The sequence below is a fragment of the Pectinophora gossypiella genome, chromosome 7 (genome assembly GCF_024362695.1).
Source record: "Pectinophora gossypiella chromosome 7, ilPecGoss1.1, whole genome shotgun sequence".
Taxonomy (NCBI): Eukaryota; Metazoa; Arthropoda; class Insecta; order Lepidoptera; family Gelechiidae; genus Pectinophora; species Pectinophora gossypiella.
Window position 1 is genome coordinate 4236962 of NC_065410.1, and position 26559 is coordinate 4263520.

At 38.9% G+C, this 26559-nt stretch overlaps 2 protein-coding genes across 5 annotated transcripts in view; both read right to left on the reverse strand.

Annotated features, from left to right (window-relative positions):
- Positions 1 to 449: 449 nt before the first annotated feature.
- On the reverse strand, positions 450 to 11075 carry LOC126368202 (malate dehydrogenase, mitochondrial-like). The gene is made up of 7 exons (XM_050012099.1): positions 10923 to 11075; positions 9432 to 9635; positions 8916 to 9110; positions 7966 to 8166; positions 3036 to 3168; positions 2103 to 2277; positions 450 to 1684 (listed from the first exon to the last, which is right to left on the reverse strand). The coding sequence occupies exons 1-7, from the start codon at positions 11073 to 11075 to the stop codon at positions 1531 to 1533; spliced, it is 1215 nt and encodes a 404-aa protein (XP_049868056.1). The 3' UTR covers positions 450 to 1530.
- A 4970-nt stretch (positions 11076 to 16045) lies between these two features.
- The window catches only part of LOC126368156 (1-phosphatidylinositol 4,5-bisphosphate phosphodiesterase classes I and II-like), an 81915-nt gene continuing 71401 nt past the window's right edge, over positions 16046 to 26559 (reverse strand). For 2 of the 4 annotated variants that reach the window (XM_050012039.1, XM_050012038.1), the window contains exons 18-22: positions 25950 to 26000; positions 24149 to 24308; positions 23363 to 23500; positions 22679 to 22798; positions 16046 to 22389 (exon numbers count right to left, since the gene is read on the reverse strand). In XM_050012039.1, coding sequence (XP_049867996.1) covers positions 22342 to 22389; positions 22679 to 22798; positions 23363 to 23500; positions 24149 to 24308; positions 25950 to 26000 — 517 coding nt within the window. In that variant the 3' untranslated portion in view covers positions 16046 to 22341. The remainder of the gene's footprint in view (positions 22390 to 22678; positions 22799 to 23362; positions 23501 to 24148; positions 24309 to 25949; positions 26001 to 26559) is intronic. The other 2 variants (XM_050012041.1, XM_050012040.1) reach the window with 1 other exon arrangement.

Below are 26559 nucleotides of genomic sequence, written 5' to 3' on the forward strand. Positions count from 1 at the left end.
TACCCTCTCTGCCTGCTCAACGGCACTTTATCTATCTTTTGTAAAAACATTTAGTTCTCATGTTAAGTGACTATGTATAGTTTTTTTATGAGAATAAAGTTCATTAAACTGAGATGATTGAGTGTGAGAAGTAGATGAGTGACGTGAGTAGTACAGAAGGTATAGAGTATAGAAGGGATGCATTAGGCAAATGATAGATTGAGTGAAGGAGTGTGCATGAGTGAGAGAGTGATAGAAGGAGGGAAGGAGAGGGGATAGGGAGATGGCGGATTTTGGTAGACGATGCTAGAGTAAAATTATTGTGCTCGGTGAAAAATAAAATGAGTGTTTCACAAGTAAACTGTCTAATTTGAGCAAACCCAAATTCCACGTCTACATAAATAAAATAAAAGGCAGCTCTCCGAAATTGCATTAATTTAATTTAAATACGATTTGCAGTTACTTTTTTTACTTCACTTACATAATTATGTTTAACAAATGTTTGGTAATATTTGTATACAACTGTGCCAACAATATCACATAGTTTCACACTAGCATTTGAAAATATTTTGGTGCCAAACAGGACCGGTATATTTGTCAAACAATGTTTACAGAAACCAAAATATTTTGGACACGATACAAACAAATTATAGACACAAAAATTATAAACAAGTCCCATTTATAATAAAAAACAGGGGGTATAAAAAGGCCACATTGTTGCAATTCATATAAGAAAACAATATTGCTATTTGACATTTGTTTGCATTGCGCACTTACTTTTTTACTTATATGCGCAAAATGACAAATTGCAATATTTCTTTTTTAGATGAATTGCTTCGTTGCGGTCTTTGTAACCCTCCAGAACTTGTAATAACTAACATAAGTATTATCGTCGTCCTTAAATAAAAGCCTCGTAACATTTATTTATGCAGAATTAATACTAGAATTTATCGTTAAAGTGTACGGACTAATTTGTCGCCTGTTTTTCTACACGCAATTTCAAATTACCTAACGCATTTTTAAGTAGGTGACCTGCATTTGTATAAATTTCAATAAAAAGACCTACAACTTTCCCACATAACGTCAAATTGCTTGAGGACACATAATGTCGTTCGGTTTCGGCTGTTGACTGACTCTTATGTTAGGTTAAATCATTTGTCAGTTGAAAACCCTAGAGCAACTTGATTGTCCGTTATTCCAGTAAGGCTAACATTCGCAATGTGACTGCGTTTTGTTTGGCTAGGACATTGCAAGCGTGAATCACCTAATTTTTCGGAAAAGTTAAAGATGATTCCGTACTTCGGAATACGGCTAGCAAGCCCAAACACCGCCACCAACAGAGTGGAGCAGCGTCGTGGAGTATGCTCCGTAACCCCTCTGGTTGATTGAGGGTATTCCTGTGCCCACCAGTGCGACATATGTAGGCTATTTATGTAATGGTAGTGAAATAAACCAGCCATCTCTTCTTTGATATTGCTCCGTACGTTACAGACTTGATGACAGCAGTATTCAGGACGAGTCCAGCAGTATTCAGGACGAGTCCAGCAGTATTCAAGACGAGTCCCTCTTCTTGTACGGGCGGCACGGCTTGCAGGTCTCGCACGGTGGTGGTATGTAGCAGGGACAAAACTTGCAAGGGTTCACCTGGTACTCATCACCTACCGCGTAACAACGGCCCAGATTCAACATGTCGTTGAAATCGCATCTATAGAACAATATTCGCTTCAGAACTGAGTATGGATAAGTCAATCACAGATTAGATAGACTTCTCCCTTATAGGGGTAAATCCTATAGGAAGGGCATCCTATCAAATAAAATAAGTAACTTACTCCAACATACATAAACTCACGCCAATTTCCCACCAGGGGAGCAGAGACTATGGAATCCATTTGCTTCAATCCTGACATACTTCTCTTGCTTCCTCCACATTCATCAATCGTTTCATACAAGCACGCCGGTTCAGAGTAGATCGTACCAAACCTTTTCTAAGGACATCTCCAATTTGGCCAATGTACGTCCTAAGTCTTCCTCTGCCAGCCTTCCAACCTTCGCTTTATATACCGCACTCGTAATCCAAACACAACAGTTTTTTTTTGTTTTTTGTTCAACTCAACAAAACTCACTTGCTATCTTCCAGTAGAGCTTTCTCCTCGTCATTGAGTTTGGGTATCATGTACTCCTGGATGCCAGACTTGCCCATCTTCAGAGGGCAGGAGCATATCTTCATGCCGTAACATGCCCCCGGGTCGTCCTGTTCCACTAGAGCGCTGTCTACGAAAGATGGCTTCCCTATCAGACCTGAGAAGGCGTTGGAAGATGATTGATACAGAAACGAAGCACGGCGGCGTATGTTAAGGAGCGTACTCATATTATTATCACGGGAACCATTCAGAGGAATGAGACTTCAAAATATCTAGCTTTGTCACACGGGGGAGAGGCTTAGCTCGTCATGCTGTCAAAATCCTCGAGTATAATTTTGCGCTTTTTCAAGCTGTATTCAAATGCGTCGCGCAGTGTTTAGCGCTTTTTTAACTTGTAGGTGCAAACACTGATGCTCCCTTACTAGTTGTTACGCAAAGTTGGCTTGAAAACTCTGGCGAATGAGTTGGCTAACAACTCCGCATTGCAGCAGAGCGTTGCAGTACCTATACCTATGCTCCATTCCCTCATCGGTTAATTGAGTGGAGGCCTGTACCCAGCATTGAGACGTACCTGTACACTGCGACCACAATCTGATCCGCCGCGAGCGGGTCGCATTATCTCGCTTTAACAAACGACGGTTCAGAGTGACAGAAAGGATAGAAGCATAGGAAAGTGCGGTATGTTCAATCCAAATACTTGGCTAGACAAAAGGGGAGCGCTGTGGGTTCTCACCCGGTACAAAATTTAAGAAACAGGCCTGAGGGTGTCCTGCAGGGCGTGAACCTTGAGCCGAGGTTCATCGGGCGTCGTCTGAGAGGAAAATATTTGAAAAAAATTAATCGACCCTAGTGGGTCGATAGCGATAAGCGCTAAATGAGGGAATTTCAACCAACTAGAAGCACTTTATGTAATACCCGACATGACGCTGACCACGCAGCGCGCGGTGGAGAAGCCGATAGAGAGGTGTCCCTGCTCATTGTTGCTCTTCACGCGGCAGATGATTTCGTCAGCTTCGCGTACTAGACGCACCAGGCACGGAAGTTGTTTCTGCACAAGTAGAAAATAAGGTAAATATAACAGTACACAGGTTCGAAATTAGCCACGGGACTTTACTCTGATACAGTCTTAGACTACCTGACCGTTTATCCCGTGGTGGTCCTAAACAGATCATAGTACCTCATTAGCCATAAGTTGGAGTGTGCCTAGGGATCGAGGATCCAACAGTGTCATGTTCAGTAATTTATGGTATTCTGACAAAATTACGATCTTACCGTATCTCTGAAACTAATAAACATACAAATATGTCAACGCAGCTTGCTTTACAGAATCTGATGGCATTATTAGTTCAAAAAGTCACTTAAAGGCTTTTTTCCGTAGAAGGGTAGTAATGCTTGCGTAAGCTTCTGAACGAACTCTTTTCTCAGTCCGGCCCGGCCGTTGCTCCGAGCGCACGCAAGGTTAATAACCTCTGCTACGAAAATGGATAATGTATCGAAAAGGGTGAAATGCTCAAATTGTAATATTGTACTAAGTGAAGTTTTGTGTTTTGTACAAAATAAGCTAGATGTTATGGACGAACAAAGTTTAGCACAAATTTGTGAAAGTGCCTTTAACAGTGAAGAGATCGAGATAGCAAAGTCGTTACTCTTTGAATCGGTGAATAAGCGTCCAACGGTAAGGAAACGCCAAGGTAAGACCTTACGAAATATTGAGGATATAATATGCCTTTTCAAGGAAACAGATCCCGAACTAGTACCGATATTCGTAGCAAAAAGGCTAGAAATATTGTCATATGCTCATGTCACAACATTGCTCAAAAAGATAGTTCATTTGGAAAAGTTCATTTTTGATATTCCTCAGCAATATGTGACAAAAAATGAATTGACGGAACAATTGCAATTAATTGGAATACGCAATAATAATTCGTTTCAAATTGGAGAACGGAATATAAACATGAAACGTGGGGGTAGTCATAAGTGTTTTAGCCTATACGACAGTGGACCAATGGCACTAACCTCCTCTCATAATATAAGCACAGATGATAATGTTAACGGCTCGATCAGGTTAAATAACTTTACTACCTTCGGTCAATCGTCCCATTCGTCACCGAGCGACACAAACAAAATAGGAACAACTGATAAGCTGTTGCCCTCCCCGCCCCCTACTTCGCCGCCGCCGCCGCCGTTACAGCCGCCACCGCGGCTTGCGCCTGCGTCGGTCTCTTCTCTTGTGCACAGCTCAGTGTGTACGAGTGCGAGAGAGATGACAGGCGATGGGGAACTGCAGTATGTCTGCGATAACGTTTGCAATGAGGAACCGGTATTAGCGTCTATTCATGAATCAGCTGAGTCTAAGTGCGATGAGCCGAGTGTGACGTTAACGAATGATTGTAAACAAAACAATACCGGATTGAAGCGCGCTTCTTTTGCGAAGATATTACAAACTGGAAAAGAATGGAAAACTCCCAGTAACAGTGAGGAATGGACTTTGATACAAAGGCGAAGGTTGCGAAATCGTTTCATAGGTCAAAAAGGATGTGCAAATAGTGGCGAATTAATTTCAAAGTTCAAAGCAGCGGACTCCAAAATACCATTATTTATCTCGAACGTTCACAAGGATGTGTCTGAACAAGACGTTATAAACTATATACACATAAAGACTTGTGAAAAGGTATCGGTAGTAAAAATAAAGATGAAACAGGAAAGGGATTACAACGCCTACAAAGTTTTTGTCTCACGGTCTAAAGTTAGCACCTTTTTAGACGATAAGCTGTGGCCGTCAGGTATAACCTTCAGACGTTTTGTAAATGTATATTACAGTCGAGAAAAACGAGAAGAAGCTCTTTCATAACTTTAGTTTAATGGATACCTACAGTAAAATAATTAGCTTCAATTGTAAATGTATGAAGAGGTCAATAAAAGGCATTAGGGGACTATGTCGGTCAGCCGATATAGTAGCTCTTCAGGAGACGTGGTTACTGCCTCACGACCTGCCGCTACTCGGCACTATTGATGAAGATTTTGGGTGGACCGGGACGTCGGCTGTCGACGCCTCCGCTGCGCTGTTAAGAGGACGGCCGTACGGGGGCGTCGCACTACTATGGCGCAAAAGTGCATTTGAATCAGTGTCAGTGCTAGAGTGCAATAACGTCCGGGTGTGTGCGATTAAAATAACTATAAGTGGTACGTCCATAGTTATATGTAATGTATATATGCCTACTAACTCACCTGATAACCTCTTAGAGTTTAGCGGGTGTCTCGGTGCGATTCGATCCGTAATAGAAGTGGAAGAGAATAACGGTGTTGAGGCGTGTTATGTAATTGGGGACTTTAATGCTCACCCTAAGGAATTATTCTATAATGAAATGTTGAACTTTTGTGTAGACTATAATTGGTTCTGTGCAGATTTAAATATGTGTAGTAATGACACGTATACCTATGTTAGTGAGTCTCACGGCTGTAGAAGGTGGTTGGATCACTGCATTGTCACAGAGTCAGCGTGTAAATCATTACTTAGCGTAAGAGTTATGTATGACGTGTTTTGGTCCGATCATTTCCCTCTAGTGATAGATTGTAAATTGAATAAGCTTACGCCTAAGATAATAAAGTGTCCTGAAAAAAACGATATGTATAACCGGGTCATATGGGGAGAGAGGCAATTGCAGCAAACTAATGAATACCATGACATATGTAATTCAAAACTCAAGCTGATAAATTTTCCACTAGAACTGTCTGAGTGTTGTGATGGAAACTGTTTAAATAAGGAACATCACCTAGTTCTTGACAATATGTACTTACAAATTACAAACGTGTTATCGGAGGCAGCTGTTGAAACACATTATGAGACATGTTGTAGAAAGAAGCGTAAGCATGTTGTCGGATGGAATAAGCACGTCGCGGGCCCTCATCGGGAGGCTCGAATAAAGTTTCAGGTATGGACATTAGCTGGGCGACCGGCTAGTGGCTGTATTTATGATGAGATGGCAGAGGCGAGGAGACACTTTAAAGTCAGGCTAAAATGGTGTCAGAACAGACAAAACCAGCTAAAAATGGATATCCTCGCCTCTAATCACAAAGCCAAAGATTTTAAAAGCTTTTGGAAAAATACTAATAACATGAAAGCTAAAATGACCCTGCCGGTGAGTGTCAACGGTGTTTCTGACTATAAGCAAATTGCGAACATGTTCAAAGATAATTTCACCGTGTGCTCGCCCATAGATCCATCTTATTGTATGGATGGCGGTGATGAGACCATCGTGACTGACCGTAAAATCAAAATATCTGCTAAGGTGGTGGATAAGATTATAAGAGGCATGCAGCGTGGTAAATCCCCGGGTCACGATGGTCTCAGCATCGAACATCTTAAATATGCTGGGGTCCATCTGCCACGAGTTCTCTCGCTGTTTTTCAGGCTTTGTATAGGGCACTCATACTTACCAGAAGCCTTCATGCGTACCATAGTAGTACCTATAGTAAAAAACAAGACGGGTGACTCATCCGATATGAGTAACTATCGTCCCATCTCACTTGCCACTATCACAGCCAAGGTGCTTGACGGTGTGTTAAATGGGTGCTTAAGGGAATACATCAATGTGAATGATGCCCAATTCGGTTTTAAAGCAGGAGTATCGACAGAGAGCGCTATCCTTAGCCTTAAACACACCGTTAAGTATTATACCACTAGAAAGACACCGGTGTACGCGTGTTTCCTTGACTTGTCAAAAGCGTTCGATCTTGTTGTATACAATAAGCTCTGGGACAAGTTGAGGGGTGCGGGTGTGCCGGCGGAGTGTACCTCCATTCTTAGGTACTGGTATGCTAACCAGAAAAACCAGGTGAGATGGGCGGGTGCCATGTCGGATGTGTACGGGCTTGAATGCGGTGTGAGACAGGGGGGGCTCAGTTCGCCGCTCTTGTTCAACTTGTATATAGACCAGCTTGTCGGGACGCTGAGCAGCACACATGTCGGTTGTCACATTGAAGGTACCTGTGTCAATAATTTGAGTTATGCTGACGACATGGTGCTGCTCAGTCCTTCGATAGCTGGTTTGAGGAAGCTGATATGTATCTGTGAGACATACGCGGAGGAGCACGGCCTAAAATACAACACAAAGAAGAGCGAGCTGCTTGTATTTAGAGCACGTAACCAGCCGCCACGCAGTGTACCACCCGTGTGTCTCAATGGTGTAGCACTTAAGAGAGTTGAACAATTTAAGTACCTCGGCCACGTCGTCAACAGCAGTCTAACGGATGACGATGATATAGAGAGGGAGCGTAGGGCGTTGGCGGTGAGAGCTAATATGATTGTCCGCAGGTTTGCTCGATGTTCCGCAGAAGTTAAAGTGTTACTTTTTAAGGCGTTCTGCCAATCATTTTACTCGAGCGGTCTGTGGGTGACACATACGCGTCGAGCCTATAACGCCCTACGCGTACAGTATAATAACGCTTTCAGGATGCTGTTGGGGCTGCCATGGCGCTGTAGCGCTTCTAACATGTTTGCGAAAGCAAGCATAGATGGCTTTCACGCCATAATTCGTAGGAATGCCTGGTCTCTGCTGCAGCGCCTACGAAACAGCACCAACGGCATCCTGAAAATGATTGCTGCTAGACCGGACTGCTTAATTCAACGGCACTGGGTCGAAGTAGCTATGGGTATAGTAAATAAGATAAAATAAGTAAATAATTAGATTTTAAATTAACAATACTAACATAGTTTATTAAGCACAATTGTTATTAACCTACTAATAATCTATGGACTGTTATACATATTTGTGTTGGTCTGAAATAAACGTTATATTATTATTATTATTTTCTAGTAGAGATCCATTTCCAGCAGAGATCTTACCGGCGGTATACAGTAGTATGACTTGGTAGCGCTGAAGACCGGCACCCTGGTGCAGCGGCCAGTGCCGCAGACCACGGGCACGACGGAACCCGTGGGGTCCGTGTCCACGATGGCCGAGTACAGCTGGTTGGCGCGCATCGCATTGATAGAGTTGACGCCCAGCAACTTCCGCTTGTCGTACACTCGGTATTGCTTCAGGGTCTGGAGTAGAACGATGAATATTTAAAGGACATAAACGAGTTATTATTTTTTCTTAAGTGCAGTTTTCACTAACACAGTTGGTTTGACAATACGGCTCACCGCCTTTCACGTTGATCCAACGAAAAGATCGGTGAGGTGTGGGTACTTAGTTCAATTTGTACCCATACTGAGTACCCCGGTTAGGATATAAATCGTGAACTTATGTATAAATTGTCATTACATTGCCAGCGTGATAGGGCGCTTGGTGGCGCTGCGCTAATAGGTGGATGTAGGACCTTACACCCTATACTGCCCGCGTCACATCCAAACAACTGCAAGCGGACTCTATATCAGTATATAATTATGAATTTTCCAGAGAAGAGAACTCTACTGCCAATCTAATCGGAAACCTGATGTAAACCTGCAGAAAGCCAGAAAAATACTTTTTATTAATCGAAAACAACACTACTGACCACTGAAATTGAACTTAGTACGCCATTATGAAGTTCTAACGTATGTTACTTGTTAATTTCACACCTTCATCGTGCTGTGGTTTTATAACTACAATTCCCTACTAAAACGAAGTGTGTTCCGTCTTTTCACATGCTACAACATTCCTTATCAGGACTTTTTGAACTACCTACCTACCTGTTAGGTACCTATCTATTCCATCAATCAATAACACTTTATTGCACAAATAACATACAAACGGATAAAATAGGCGGCCTTATTGCTAAACAACAATCCACTAACAAATATAAAAATCTAACATGTTTGCACAGCGTGAAGTTGCAGTCGACGGGAGGGGTCTGCACGCATATTATGGCTTGTGGACAGAAGTGCGCACACGCCAAACAGACGGTGCGCACAAACTGCATGTTCTGGAAGAAGAGGTCGCGGTCCAGCGTGTTGCACATCGGCGGCATCACGTAGCACCCGCCGCAGATCAGCACGACGTCCGCGTCCTGGTAGAAAGGTCAATAAGTCCAGATAGGTCAAGTACTTATTGAGTTAGCGTATGACCTTATGTATTTAGGTCAACAAGTAATACATGAACATGCAAATCTTTAACATCTCGTTGCATTATAGTTGCCAATGATTTAAGTTAGTAATTGCCAAGATAGTGTGTGTGTGTGTGTGTGTGCGTGTACGTGGGCGTGGGCGTGTGCATGTGCATGTGCGTGTGCGTGTGCGTGTGCATGTGCGTGAGCGTGGGTGTGTTTGTGCATGGGTGTGGATGTGTGTGTGTGGGGGGGGGGGGGGGGGGGGTGTAAAACAGGACTTACATAAAGAGCTTTCTTCAAGTAGGCGCGTCCTTGGAACGCCTGCACGGCTGCGGTGGTGTCAATGTGAGCAAGATCATGCGCCGCACCAAGCACCTTTCTCGCCGGTATCTCATCGTACATTGCCAATATCTTCACCACCTGCTGTTGTTTGAGGAACAGGCATGCTATCCGGCCGACGTCGCTGCCTGCGCCTACTACTGTCACCTGCAAACCACAGAACACCAGCGCCGTGGTTTGTGCTGAGGCCGAGAAAAGGCGCTTACGCCACCATCAACGGTGACAAATAGTCGTTGTCATTGTGCTTTATGTTGTGTGGTGTCGTTCAATAATACTTAAAAACGTTTTCTTTCCGGATGAGTTGAAAGGTCCATAGTTCTCTGAGAGACTAGAAATAGAATGACATCAGTCAGCTGCTTATGCAACCGATCATGTCGTAAACGTAGTCCAAGGGATCGTATTCTGACCAATTCAACAATAAACGAGTTATGAACTTGGCTCTTGTCACTATACGGTTTATCATATCCACCTTAGCACTTCGTATCAAAAGGCTTAATTGCTCTATGACTACTTGCAGCTCCACTTCTTAGGCAGTAACCGCACACAGTCGGATCAGCTGCATACAGTCGTGACTTCATCTATTCGCGGTCGGTTACAGTTTTGTAGTGGACTGCTTTTAGTTACTATCAACTGCACATGACTGTATCCGACCGCGTCAAGTTGAAGTCACGACTGCAGAGCGACTGTTACTACGGTACAGTCCGGTCCGGTCAGTTGGCAGTCTAAGTTCTATATTATGGACCACGAACCTGAGTATTCGAAGTATTAGGTAAGTATTTAAAATGTGTAGAAATTGTTTTGGGTTAAGTTTATTTAGACAAATGTTTAGTAACACATACAACCCTAAACTTTGGTAGGTACCTACATTGATACTGACCACAACCGCAAAGATCAACTGTGCTACTTAAACAGTATTAAATGTCGCGTTATTGCGACATTAGTACTCTACAACAAACTAATAAGTAGTAGAAACCCATCAAGCAACGTGTGGTAACTTTAAAGTATTATTAAATTAAACTTAATGTATCAAGGTGTCGAGATGGTCAGTTTTTTGTTTTTTGGCAATAAGTACAATAAAAAACACATTACATAAAAATGGTAGCAACTTCTTCCAAGCAACCTTTACGTATGGGATATATTTTGGTAAAAATCTTATATCCTGCCTCTGAATTTTCGGGAAACGAAATATTATATAGACGGGGAATCTTTACACGGTTCAAAATCAGGAGTATATTTTGTGAGTTAAACTTTTAGTCTTCGAGATAAACGCTAATAAAGTTTGTTCTAATAGGAGTCTAGGTTGTTTTTATCATTTTTTACGAAAGGAGGTAATTTTTACGTAGTGGAAATAAACAGAAATCTATTTCTCCTGGGAGAAATACTTTGGTAGAAATAGGTGGAAGCGCGAATATTACTGTTAAACATTCTACAAACCTTTTGCGAGGGGCGTCGAGGCGGGGTGTACTGCTCGCATTGACACTCCAACTGCTTGAGCGTGTCTGACACAACCAGGTTCTTGTAGGTCTGCCGCGGCGTTAGCAACGGCGTCGACGCACCCAGGAGGCGCTGACTCACAGATCTCAGCATTATAACCAATTACTTCCACGCTCACACACCTAAATTTTTACCCTATTTTTGCATTTTCAATTTTTACACCTCAATTACGAATGTTTATTATCGAACTGCTAATTTCGACATTTTTATTATAAACAAATACTTTTTTTAAAGATTAAGCAAATAATTTAAATTGTCATCTTGACTTGCAGCATCGGTGAAGAATAAAATTTCGTGATGACAAGAAGTTGATAAAAAGAAGATTGAATTAGAAAGAGAGTTAAGTTTGTTGTGGAATTTCATGGTATTTCCTTCCAGAAATATCTTTCGAAGTACCATATTAAAATAGGTTAAATTGTTACTGATTGCAACTGTATAATAATGCAATTATGCATGTGAGGTGTGAGGGCCCGGTTGGCAAAAGTCTTCGAAAAATCTGATTTTGTCTAAGTCAAATCCAGTTAAGGTGTGTAAAGTTGACCGAGGGCTCACCTTTACAGGATAAACTATAACCAGGTACTTCTCAAAAACCCTTGACGCCAAAATCGAAGCCAATAACATCTCATTTTAGAATACTCAAGTGTACTCAAAATTAACTTTAACATTCCTTGTTAATTTGTTGGGATTTAAAAATCTAGGGACGGTATCCAAAACCAATAAAAAATAACTATTTTGCGTGTATTACGCGTACGTATGAGGCCTCACCTTAAGCGGATTAAGATTCAGGGATCTCAATAAAACAATGCATAGAACAGACATCAAATTTAATAGATATAAGTTTCACCTATAATATGTTTAACATTCATATTGATTAATATTATATTATATTGTCTACCCATATACAGGCATACTTGTAATGTATAAAGACGACACGCAGGAATAAAAATGACTAGATCTATGTAGAGAGGAGCCGCCATTATAGCTCTTGATTTACTTCACACCCACATATGTAGATAAGTACGTTTCATTAGCAGTTTTACAAAGTGTTGCAAAGGTTTATGTAGTTGAAACACGAGGCACAGCCAAGTTGCAAACGTTTCTATGGCCGTATACAGAAAGAAAGCTGGAAACTTATAAGCGCTTACCAGCGCTGTGGACCCGCGCAGGAAAATATGTGAACGCGCGCTAATAAGCACTGAACGGTGCCGACAAGTTCCGACAATGCCATTTAAAATTAATAGACAACTGCGACAACCTGTTTCCTTTGTGTAGAACGGACCAGCGCTGTCAAGCGCCGGTAAGCGCTTATAATTTTCCAGCTTTCTTTCTGTATACGGCCTATGAGTGTAATCGGTACCGGTATAACCCGACCGAATTGTCATGGTGGTAATATCATAGCAACGTATAACTGCATCGTGGTCCAGTGGTTGAGCGGGCCCACTATCCATAGGACCCGACTTCAAATCCCGGTGGGGATATATCACAAGAAAATCACTTTAAGATCCCGTTTGGTTGGCTTGCAAGCTGATCGCCCGATTGTCCAAAAGTAAGATGATCCGTGCTTCGGAGGGCATGTGCAGTGGAAAGGTAGGCGTTACATGTTCCATGTCTGGTTGGGCGGCTGAATACCAGAGCCACCACGACACCAGGATTGTTGAGGTCATTGAGCTCACAATCATGAAGATAGAAGACCCGTCTGAATTAAACGAAGACCTTATTGATGCCTGGTATGATTCGTAGCGCCTCGAAGCGTTAGTTAATTAGCGCGAGTTATATATACGTTAGCGAATTACGAAATCGAAACGTTTCCAACTTGGCTAAGCCCTGTGGTCTGGTAATACAGGGTTCGATAGTAACATTGAAAACAATCAAGGTAGATTCAAGTTTTCTAGAATCTAGATACTGTGTAATCCTGGTGTAAGTTGATCCTTAACACTCTCATGGACAGAACGTCTTCAGGTGATATCCCGATCTCAACTGTCATACTTAAACAACATACTTAAACTCACGCCCGCTATCTCTGTGCGGTGGGCAGAGCCACAAGTCTTCAAAGGCAACTTGCAGCAAATGTTTGTGCGAAGGTTTAAGATATGATGAACGTTATGGTGACAAGGGATCAACCTGTCGCCCACAACAAGCGCTTTACTTTTATAAATCGGTTAATGACCGGTGGTCAATGTCCGTGGAAGTGTTAAGACTTCTTTTGTGTATCTAAGATCTGTAACCTTTGCCCTTTTTCAATGTTTTATCATTTTAACCCTGTAAATACAATAATGTTCGAACATTTGATGGGAAAATATCTACGGCTTCGCAAAAGATGGTAAAATATTGACTTTTAAAAAATAAGCAGTAATAAAAAACAAGTGAAATTCAAACAATCGTACATATGTTACTGTTTAAACTTTACCGTTTTAGAATATCCCCCATCAAAACAATAAAATAAAGGGTACGAAGATTAAATGATACAGTGCTGCCTGACAGAGTTTGGACTTGCGAATCTATTTAAAATAAATACGTTAAAAAGTAAATAATATACACTTTAAATATTCACTTACAAAGAAAATGTTTACATTATTAGAGCAAAACAGAAATTATATAAATACTTAATAAATGTTTTGTTGAAAGTATTTGATTTATTTAAAACTATAATTTAAATTAAAAAAAAAACTATCGTTCTAATTGCCAATTTTGTAATATACGTTTTTAAAAGAGATTCAAATACTGACTGGTGTGTTTAAACAAACTATGTTTCAAAATTAATTTCCTTTATTTACAGTGTTTATGTTTCATGTTAAATGTCAACAGAGAATGTTTAAGCGTTGGCAATTAGTCGAATAATAAAATAAATTAAATAAATGAATCATTAATTTGTAAATATATCTTAATATCAAGAATTAAATAACATAATCTGGCACATAGTTACAAAATATACAATAAATAATTAACAGATCTTTGCGTAGATTCAATAGGTGCCTTAAAAACTATCTTTTCAAACAAATTAACAACAATCAATTTATACACAATTTCTGATTCAACACAATTTATACAAATTATACACAATATTACAAAATTTGCGGAAAACAATATGTCTATAACGACTTGATATCGAATAAATGCCCATAAATAAATATTGCTCAGTCGTTTTCTTATACCAACCACAATGTGATTGGGAGATAATACAAGAAAAGACAGACAAACCTAAACATAGCAATTTACAAAAGAGACTAACCAAATGACAAAAGACCAGAAAATTGACCAAACGTTCGAGGACTAAAAACAATCGCGAACGAAGACAAAAGTCAACAAAATTACAACTCACTCGCGACATTAAAATCTCAAATTATGAGATACAAGAAATTCTCCATTTAAAAAATATACCACTCTAAAACTTATTGCGAATTGACAATAAAATACAATCACATCTTTGTGGACAAGACAACAGATCTAACGGCATAATTATACATTATTCATCGAAATACTTTTAAGACAAGATGTTCTTAGCAGCATTTAGTTGCTCTATGCTTCGGTGGATTACTTTGATGGCAAAATCTGGCATAATTGTATGCCTCAGTAGCATACTTTGGCAACGGTAGCTTGAGAAGCATAGGGTTGCCACTTCTTGTATGGCGTAAGGTTACTAATTAGCTAGCTGCAGTGTAGTTGTATGACCTTGGCATTCAAGTATGCCACCATGATTTCTCTATAGACATATATAGGGTGTTAGTATCATCGTAACGAAAACTTTGAGGGATTGAGCCCATGATTCTGAGTTGATATCAAGTGGAATTTTTCGTCGCAAAAGTATGGCATTGAATATAATTTAAAAACACACAAACAATTTATGAATTTTCCGAGAGATAATTCCACTTGATATCAACTCAGAGTCGTGGTCTGAATCATCCACCTCAGTATTCGTTACGATGTCACTAACACCCGTATACGTAATGGCATACCTCGGTTTAACATACGCTGCTGGATGTGTATTGCATACTTTGATTATATATCGTTATATGCCACAATAACTATATAATGGCTTTGTAGGATACTTCCACGCTTTATCGTGCATATCGTGGCGATTTTGTATGCTACATTGTAGGCGTGGCATACGTCGGCGGCTCTCCTCGGAAGGAATACAGGGGTCCCTAAAGACCTGACGGCAGCTCCGGAAGGCTCATCCGCACTACTCACAACCCTCGCGCGACTTATTAAGTAGATCATAAGAAATGTGCCGATCACGATACGCCCCGCTTGCTTTTTTTCATACTTCTTGACGAACAAATATATTCTCAGGGATAAAAATATTTTATAATTGGTACTAATTCCTGTACACAGCATCTAATTTTATTTTTAGTTTTACCCGTTATTTTCTTATCCGTCAAAAAGGAAATGGACGAGTAATCGACAGGCATAAAATTTACGGAACACGCGTCAATTTTAGACAGAAATCTAAAACAACCCTCTAAAAATTTACATTGGCCAATAGCCCGACAGAATTAAGTTGACAGTAAACGTCAAACGGGTTGCATATAGCGAGATGCCTATTTTATTCCTCCGCGTTATTCGTTCATTTACTCATCAGTTGTCAATCATCTGTCCCTTTCCTTATCTGCGGATAAGAAAATGACGGGTATAACTTAAAATTAGGTGTCTACAGGAATCGGGGCCAATGTCTAATATTACATTTAATCATGTATAAAATTTTAGTGTTTTGGATTATAATATTATAGTTTTGTATTACCAAGTGTTTATAATAGTATTTTTTGTAGACTTTAGTATGTCATTTATGCAAGCGGAGCGAAAGTTCTTGCCTTAGAAACTAGTTTTACTTTAATATTACAACGGTATAAGTATGAGGAAGCTCAAGTAGAATAATGTCAGTAAAACAAACTACGGAAGAACAAGCGACAAGTATTAACATGAATCACAAAGTTATAGCAAACTATGGTGGACTTGTAAACGGTTCTAAAACATCAACAAGGGGGTTAAAAGCAATTTTTCACATATGCGCAAAGCACACAAATGTCAAATAGCAATATTGCTTTTTCAGATAAATTGGTTTGATGTGTCCTTTTCAACCCCCCTGCACAATATAGTATCAGAAAAATATTAAGTATTTAAAAGCGTCAAAAGGAAGCGTCGAAAATATACTCGGTAGAAAATCCTTCACTCGAATGTAAGTTGAAAGCTGATTTTCACTTAGTATTTAGTTATTTAAAAACGATTCAATGAATAGAGTGTATAGTACAAGATCCGGCCATGAAAATACGTACGTATTTTATTTAAATGTTACACAGAAGTTTACAGTGCAAGTTTTTAAATATTTTATTTAGTCTTGCAACTACATATATTTCACTGATTTCTCACCAACAACTCAAGGAAGAGATTCACCATTATAATACATTATGAGGCCGGATTTGATTTATAGAAAAATATCAAATGATTCAACAACAATGAAACAGAGATACCTACCTAACAGTAAATACAACATTTTGTGCCAAAATTGTGACAGTAAAACAACGCAATACAATATACTTTATAAACCACTAAATAGAATAATAAAATACGGCAATATTTTAGTGATTTCAGTAGTAACGTATTTCACTTATAGTCTAAGAACTAACGATCCAGAAGGTTCTAGAAGTTTTTACAATATTCTGGAACCTTCTCCCTTCTATAGCACTTCACGTTGGAGCTGCCGTGGGGTCGCCTACAACGAATTAACTAACTCTTAACCTCTAGTTGGCAGAAAACTCGAGTCGGATTACTTTACATTCGCTAAACGATGAACTAGTGATAGACTGGAGACCATAAGCATGTAAAATAAAACTATGCAACAGACAAATTAACTAATTCACGGCATGAAGAATTAGTAAATAAAAAAAAAAACGATATAAGTACCTAAAATTTTAGACGAAAAATGAACACAAAACAAGAACGCTTAGGCCTCCAAATCTCCAAAGTTATGATCTGTATCAGCAGTGAATACTCTTACTAATCGGAACAAACGTGACCTACATCTTACCTAACGACAATCAATATTTTATACAAGGCAAGAACATTCGTGTGTTGCGTACACATCCGTAACTACTCATAACACTGATAAGACTACCTACATGCTACATTATGTTACATTTGTGAACGAGGACAACACAAGGGCTAAACTTCAATGTTTAAACTGGAGTAGATGGCGCTACTGTGTTCAACACGCTTGATTGGTTCACGAATTCACCGCAAGGTGGCAGCTAGATCGCGTTTCCACTGAAGCGGAGCGGAGGTAAGCAGGAATTGACCAATCTCTTGCTCTCTGTGATTGGTCATTGGCCAATCGCGTCTTCTGTCGCTGTCTGTCATTGGTCAATTCCGTACGCCTCCGCTTCGGCGGAAACGCTTAAGGCGTTAAACCTCATTTCCACTTTGAGCGGAGCGAGCTCGAACGTAAACTATGTAGAATAAGTTAAGCTGCCGCTGCTGCTGTTAAGCTGTTAGCTGTGTAGTTTGTGTGTGTATAGGTTTGCAGAGAAGATTTCAGGAGATAACACTTGTATGTATTTTACGATAACGAGTCGAACGGATTTCATACGAAGCCCATTCAGCGTTCAGTGGAAAATGAGATTTACAGACCGCTAGAGGATCCTTCACTTCTTAAAATATTGTCTTTAGGAGTGATCGCATTTCGTCAACTGATATTACGTACGTTTTAGTTATAAAATACAATATCTATAACAAATTAACTATTGGAAGAATAAAAAACGCCAAATACAGGATCTCTAGAAGCAGATAGTCTCGCAGTGAGGACTTGACGCAGTAAACATTTAAATACTTAGCAAATTGTTAAAAGAGATAATACAAAATAAACACTCATAAGTAGTGAACGATCCTCTAATGCCATTAAATACGTGGAACCTTGACGTACTCTGCAATCAATGTGAGCGAGCCAAGTAATCCAAACTACCCAAATATACTTTATATTCTGCTAGAAGAATGACTGACTCAATACTTCAACTATTTCCGCTACAATAATACATGTTATACCGTACGCAAAGTTATATTCAGAGCTGAAATTCTAATGTTCAAACGCGTCGACACCGCAGTCTAACAAAGCTACAGATTATGTATTTGTGACCCTGCATCATTGGTAAATATACCCGCGAGACACTCCTACCCCAGCCACCTGAGAGGCTATAAGCTCGTAAGGTCCTGTCAGACTGCAAACAAATATGTGACCACAGACTCGACAACTGCTCCACATCAACAAGGAAACGCCTATCAACATGTCGAATAAAAATCCAAAAAGTCATCACAAGGCTCAGAATACCTACCTTAAAGTACGTTACACCTAAACACATCAATACAATCCCACACTCGTTTAACTACCTACATTAGTAAACAATTTCAAGTATCATAGGTAGACAGATCAATAAATATAGTCGAGAGATAGTAAGAGGTTCCCTGTTTCCATTTTTTTTACTTTCATGTTTTAATTTTAACCGGAATTATTTACGACTTCAAATGCGAAGCTAATCTATTTTCCGTAAATTTTAAATGTATTTATTGGGACACGTCGTAAATAACCCTAAAAATATCTAAAGTTTATAGTTCAACAATATTTTATTAAAGAATTATAAGTTAATAACCGTTAAGATAATGTTCGTGGCACTTTCAATTCAATCACTAGATAATTTTGTAAGGTAAACAAGTGGAATATTTTATATTTGATTAGTTATGACTTCATTTATATATCTAATTAATCAAAAGAAGGACGATTCGAAATATTCAAAATTGGAAGGGATAAATAAGTACAGTATCAAATGCCCGTAAATAAACGGTAATCAACTAGGTATCTCTCATTTAATATAACCTTGGGCATAACTTCTAACATTTCAATGAATTTAGAAAAATACGTTTGACAATAGAAAATTGTATGTTTGGTTGACATCTCAAAAAAATAACTATTTACACAACCACTCCAATTGATATTTAAAATTATATCGAAAATATAGTGGGAAAGGCAAATGCAATCGAAATTCAAGATTTTCTTGAGTTATCAATCAAACATGTGTAAATACATCAATACGTACTATAAATGTATTGATTTATAAATAAGGTGACATTTTATCGAACTTAAAACTAAGTTTAACGACGGCCGATATACATTCGTTTCTATTGTAAAATAATGACAGTACCACGGAGTAACTTATATACTAGGTGATAAACACGATCCCTTGCCAAAGTTGCCGCTAAACGCGCGCAATAATGATACGATGCACTGTCACTAGATGGCACTCATTTCCTTACGTATACTTATATTACTAGCGACATCTAGTTACTCCGTGGCGAAATAGAGTAATAGTACGGTCTCTACCCAAAGTACAAAAAAGAGCGCCGGTGGCGAGCATTGGTACTAAATCTGAAATGTACGGAAGGGACTAGAAATGAATGTACACTTTAGGAGTATAATGAATGTGGTTTGAAGTTTGATAACATATCACCTTACGCTATTTGGCAGCTAGTCTGAACTACGTTCACCTAGTCGATACGGAGGGAGCTTACATAAGTCAGTATATTATGAAAGCGATAGACTCATAAGTGTAATATTTGCACTATTTAGTTACGAAGTGTGTTCGTTTTTGGAAACGTTTTCACGTTGTATTCCCTCCATTTATTTTGCCTTATTTGTTACTTTAAAATTAAAATCTATTCGGAAAAAGGAAGAGCTACATTTATCGAAATCTGAAAATGTAAATTGTGCTATTTAATGAACGTTATGTTTTTTAAAATTCCTCACCCAATTCCATGCTCGGAGAACGCTTCCGAAACGAACACACCGCACTTAGCTTACAAGAGACGGTACCTCGAATATTATTGCAAGTTCGTTCCAAGTAACGACGGATATATTATAATCTATTATTGCTATTAGAAATTTGCACGATTGGAAATCAAGAGTATACAGAGACGAAAGATGACTATGAAATTGAAAGGTAACTTTTGAATGAAACTTATCTCTTATAGTGAAAATAATCTGGCTGCGTTTTCGAGATATCGGTGCTGGCACATTAATTGAACGGGCCAGGCAAGAAAAAATACAACTGCATCATCGAGTTAACTATTTATCAATAACGGCTTTTAAAAAAGTAGCACCGTGAAATTAAAATCTCAATAATTATTTAAAAATGCTCAACAGATAATGAAATTCTCAAACTTGGCTAGTTTTCTCTAAATTATCTAAAAAAAACTATCGTCAAGTATATCTCGAAAATGCAGCCGTAAAGGAAGTCGAAAAAAGTTATACTTAATACATCTGCAACAGATCTTTAAGTACGCGCCTAAATGTATAGAAAGCACCATAGAAGTATAAACATCTTAGATGTAAAATAGTCATAGAAAATAAGTGAAAATTTCAAGGAAGTTAATTAAGGAAATAATTTATTTTGGCAGTGTGTGCTATGTACTGAAGGGCTTGGCTTTTCACATATACGTCCCACCCGGCAAGAATTAGCGTCGATTTCAAGAAAAATCACATAGAAAGTGATGAAATAACACGACAAGTTAACAGTGAATGTTGAAGATTGTGCGTGGTTTTATTAAATTCAAAAGGAAGAAATACAATCTAAAAACTTCTAGTGCGTTCTAAATTGTAGAAGAAAGAAGAAAAGTACTGCAACAGTGGTAAAATTCTTGCCTAAATCCTGATTCGATTTCTTATTGTACAACAAAACCGACCAAAGCCCTTCCAACGACTATGCATAGGACAAGGCCACTACTCATCTTAAAAATAAGTGATGTTACTGAAAATTATTGCTAGTCGAATATTTTGGGACTTCGCGACTTTATATTAAACGGCCAATAGAAGAAAGTAATGGAACCTTATCGCATTACGTTATGAGTCAATCCAGACTTCAGTTGGGTCTTTAAATATTTCATGGAACTTTGATAGTCAAGCACAGGTTTTATCTGCTAAAACAAGGTTCCATCACTCTCCGTTCTCGCCTGTATCATACGACTATTGCTAATTGGAGTCAGATATACACTACGATTGTACTGTAATATTATCTAATGTCTATTACTGCTTTAAGTGGCTTCGACTATATCTGTCTTTGTCACTCTTTACATTTCGGCATAAAACCGATAGAGACAAAGGCGCTTAACACACATTCTGGAGGACCTCGTGATTTCCTATTAAAACTCAAATAAATATCCCTTTTTTAATTACTAGTAAAGCAAAATATATGGAATGTTAATCTACAACCTATTGTTACTGACGCATGTTAGTAAAACAACGCGATAAAGCCCACAACGTAATTATAACATTACTACACGAATACGCACTATATTAATCCACGCTTATATATATATATATATACTATACATAACTTGTGAGATAAACGATACTTGTATACACCGTACCTAATTTGTAAAAAGCGCAGTTAGAATATGGATTTATTTATTTTTCGTATGAACTTCCAATAAATACACGCTATTATTACTTCGAACTAGTTATAAAGTGACAGATCGCAATAATACATCGTATATTCTCGAAACATACAAACGAACATAAATGAAACTCCCGCTGCGAACATTCACTAACCAGAAAATATTGGAATAACCGTCATAAGAATCAATTTCATAATTTAAATTTTACTTTTGGAATAAAATTCTACAAACTACAAATATTTAAAAAGGAAGAACTGATTTACAAAAGATTTTACAAAATAATTAGGTACGTGAATTTCACTGAAAACCAGTATTTTGTGCTTTAGATATGTATAGATATTACATATTTACGTATATCGATATACGAAACCGAAAAGGGCGTATGTGCATTACACAGCTTGATGGAGAACTTGAACTTTACATCGTACAGAACAATCCCGTCCTTTCCCGTTTGCCCAATTGAATGACTGCGTTGACTAGCATATCAATCCGAAGCGTTAGTTCAATGCAAACCTCTTATCTAATTTACTTTAAATGCAGTTACATTACGAGTTTAGTCCCGAAACACAGTTTACGATAAAGTATACGACACGAAGACAATCTTAATGTATATCACGAAATATCCACACGAGTGAGACGGTACTCGGACCAAGACTTCAGAATCACACGACACAAGGGGAACCTACGCCTCACGTCATCCGAACTAATATCTCCCAGAACTAAAACTACGAGACGAAAAGAATACTGCCGAGACTCGGTTACACCCGGAGACGATCGCAACGTCTGTTCACTCCTACATTGCTCCTTAGGCGATAATATCACAGATTCCTAAAAAAAATTAACACTCAATGACAGAGACTCACCTATCGAGACTAGAGTCGATAGGTACAGGGCTTCAGTCGCCGGCGTCCGGCTTCCAGGCGGCGGCCTAGCCTTCCGGGGCGCCGCCGCATAGTCGCTCCAACTCCAATAGTTCCTGAAAACCAGTATATTATTTAAGTCTCGATACCAAATGTGGCCCCATTTCGGGCGCCACTTATTTTCTAAGGTAACGTGACTCCATTTCGGGCGCTACCTTTAAATGACAGTAAATTGTGGGCGTTGTTTTTATCTTTTTGTATATCAAATGTATAGCAGGCTTTATGTGGCAAAACTATCTTTACCAAAACACGTATATCTTTCACGACATATATTTTTAGGTTCTGGCAATGGGTTTTAAGTGTTAACAGTTGTCCTAAGCTAGTGATAGCTCGTGTAGCGCGTACCTGGTCGCGGTGTTTCTGCAGCAGCGCCCGCAGCCGCTCGTGCGCACGCGCCAGCTGCTCGCGGCGCCGCGCGTACGACTGCTCCAGCCGCGAGCACTCCGCCACGCCGCGCTCCACCGACTGAGCGGGACACACACACTTGTACAACACCTGCTACTAATGTACTCTACACACCACACACGGAAACAATAACTAAAAAAGGGATAAAAAGCTAACAATATCCTTCAATGATAATGGCACCGATTCTGGCAACCACCTACTTAATTTTCGACTTAATTTGACATGAACAAAAACTATCTCTATCTCTAACTTAAGACCTGTCAAACCAAGGGTGGCATTAATAAACTAATCCATCGAATGTCCAAGTCCTCAAGTCCCTGTTTTTATACAAGAACTGTCATATTGACATGATCTTAAGGTTAAGTCTGAATAGGTACGAGTATGTATGTACTTCTGTTCCAGACAGCGAATAATGACAAAAACAAAGAAAGCCTTCAACTACTTATTACCCCATGAAGTAACAGTTGAGTATGGCCGGTGGACTTGACACTTGTCACCGTATGATTTATCAAATTCATCAAACGATGTACCAAAAGTGGCTACAGTGGTATCTTGCCACCGCGACAGAAATTGAAGCTTACTGTGAGCGTAATGACGCCACAAGAAAAGTTCCCAATACGTTACCTGTGTATGTATCTCCCGTTTTATCCTGAGGATCTCGTCCTTGTCCTTGTTGGTCTTCTTGGCAAGCGCCTTCACGTCCTCCTTCCGCGAGTTGGCCAGTCTGTTCAATATCTCCTTCTTCTCACCCTCTAACAGATCCTGTAACAATACATTGATGATGTCACAAAATATGCGGAAGAACGTTAACAAACTAAAGATTACTCTTATTTAAATAAACCAGAAAAAAAAACAGTACATATTTCTATACAGATTTTATAGCATGCATTATTTAAATATAATGCATGCATCATAGGCATCTTTCTGAAAATGTCGTAGATGTCGAATAGAAAAGGTCTCATAGTAAGTTAAATCTTAATTTCCTGTACAAAATACATGGTAATATTTAGGCTGGAGCCTAAATTACGATACCCCTCATGCTATCCAAATCCGCTCGTTTGAGGGCATGGAACAGCAAGATTTCTAGTTTTGTTATGATTCTTATTCATCGATTAAATCGGTTTCTTCTGTGTACCTAGATAGGCATTACTACCGTAAGTTCATCTGTGACTAATAAAACTGTTATAGTGGGTATGTTCGCGCATCATACAAAATCTACATGACGGATTCAAAATAAATTGTGCAGTTTTACGCATTAGAAGCTTGATCAACATTCGCTATGGAAGTTATCATGCTCAATATCGTAAGGGCAAGGGTTTACGTAGACGAAGTCGCGGTGGTGGAAGCGCTCCAGATGAGCGATTTCGTTGATTACTGGCTCTAGTTTACATGGTGTATGCTAGTATTTACAGTGAGTGTCTTCATCTGGTGGTGCTGGTCGTTGCGTAGCTGCTTCTCGATGGCGGCGTAGATGGCGTGGTGGTAGCGCAGTCGCAGCTCGCGCTCCAGGTGAGCGATCTCGTTGTTGCTGGTCTCTTCCGTGCCACCCGAACTCGCCTCGCCCACTGGGCTGTATATAATAAACCTTTAATTTATTAACACCCTTCTGGATCCTATAGACTTACTAAACCAACCACGTCCCAAATAATCAGCGGGCATTTCCCAAATGATCAACGATCACTTCCCAAATGATCAATGACCACTTCCGAAACAATCATGAAGCGCTTCCCAAATGTTTAACGGCCATTTCCCAAATGATCAATGACCCCTTCCCAAATGACCAAGGACCATTTTACAAATGATCAAGGACCACTTCCCAACTGGTCAAAGAATAGTTCCTAAATGATCAACCTTCTAAGGATTCCTAAATGGACAACTTCCCAGATCGACAATTAAAAATAGTCCAATTTATGAATGTTATACGTACATCAAATGTAACAATAATGTCGATAAAAATGCACTGGTTTGAGTGTTTGTCGAGAAAAGAATATTGATAACAGGGAAGAGTTTTTTTTTTTTTAATTAAGATGGGTTTGCTCTTGTACATATAATAAAATGATGTGTGTGTGTAACTGTGTATAATTCATTAATGTGTGAAGGTGACAAACAACGCATAACTCATGAATGAAGACAAAGACTTGACGTCAAACGTGTGACAAAGATGATGCCCAGCGCAATTTCCAAAGTATACCATCATACGTAAAACATCTAATGAACAAGCACCATTTATACAGGTAAACCCTGAAATCATGGTAAAAGAAAACCAGGTACGCTCAATCCCATGACAAGCCGCCATTGCTAGCCCTTTGATGACGTAAGTGTTACCATTAAATTGGTGTCTCCAACATTCCAAGGACGTAAATTTCAATATCGAAAATTAACTGAATTACTCACTAATTACTATTACATGTCACATATATAAATATCATTAAATCTTACTAAAAGTTCAAAATTTTCTTGCAAAGTAATTGGTCGTGGGTAATATTTTATTTTTTACGAAATGGCAACACAGGGTTCGATTACGTCAGCTGGGCTAACCTTGAAATGTTAGCTGTCACTTTTGAGCATACCTGGTTTTCTTATACCATGCCTGAAATAAGACGCGGAGTGATTAATCCACGCATTAGTCTTTCACTCCAAAAGTTAACAATGAAACAAATTTACTAAAACAACTGGACAATAACCACAACAAAACCCAAACAAGTATGAAAACACCAGCTGTTACAATTTTACTAATACCGGCCATAGACGGTGCAGACACTAAAACATTTTTATTTTTGATTAAGTGTGCATGAGTGCAAGGGAAACAGCAGTATACTTCTTTCTCACTCACTCTCGGGCCTAACGCACAAGCCCAATGAATTTGTTTTTACGAAATATCAAACCAAAACTTGGTTTGAAAATATAAAAATATGACGTCATTAATAAACGTTGTCAAACGTGGAACTCGTTACGAACCTAAGTAAAAATGCGTAAAAAAACGTCAATAAAAATGTAATCAATTTCTGATCATTTTAAATTGGCTCTATGGTTCAATATTAGCATTTTATAATTCTCAGTCTAAAATATTATAGTACCGTCATCTATGGCTAGCATTAATATGACAAATATTCGTACGCAGAAGCGAGACAGAAAGCGTTAACCATTTGCGCTACACAATGACGTAGCATGACGTTGATGACGTTGCCGTGGCAACCGTGACGTCACATACCTGCGATTGCGTGTGATCGCACCTTCTTTGACTGTTCTTACAGCTACAACTCTAGCAAAATAATAATAAAAAAAACTTAATTTTTAAGGTTGATACAATTGTTGCACTCGTATTAAGGTGCTGTAAATATTCAAAGATAAAAAAAATATATTTTGTAGAAAATGTTTTAAGAAAATATTATTATATAAATAGCATTACACTGGCCCCGAATCCTGCAGACACGTCCTAATTTTATTTTTAAGTTATACCTGTCATTTTCTTATCCGCCGAAAAAAAATGGACGTAAGCTGTCAACTTAATTCTGTCGGGTTATTGGCCAATGTAAAATTTTGGTAGGGTATTTAAATTTCTGTGTAAAATTGACGTGTGCTCCTTAAATTTTATACCTGTCGATTACCCGTCCCTTTCTTTTTCAGCGGATAAGAAAATGACAGGTTTAACATATCATAAAATAATATGGTGTGTACAGAAATCAGCACCACTATGTCTTAAATCTGATAGTCTATCCCGTACTTACGTTACAAAAGTACAGTCATTTAAGTCGAAACAGTCATTTACTTTAATTGACAGACAAGTTTCGTGTCAAATAAGTACATAAACAGAATAATCA

Coding starts and splice junctions, on each gene's coding strand:
- LOC126368202 (XM_050012099.1), bottom strand. CDS start 11,075: ATGCTGAGATCTGTGAGTCAGCGCCTCCTGGGTGCGTCGACGCCGTTG. Junction 8,167..8,915: donor ACTTCACGCTGTGCAAACAT/GTTAGATTTTTA, acceptor GTTCTACTCCAG/ACCCTGAAGCAATACCGAGT. Junction 2,278..3,035: donor CGTGGTCAGCGTCATGTCGG/GTATTACATAAA, acceptor ACGCCTTCTCAG/GTCTGATAGGGAAGCCATCT.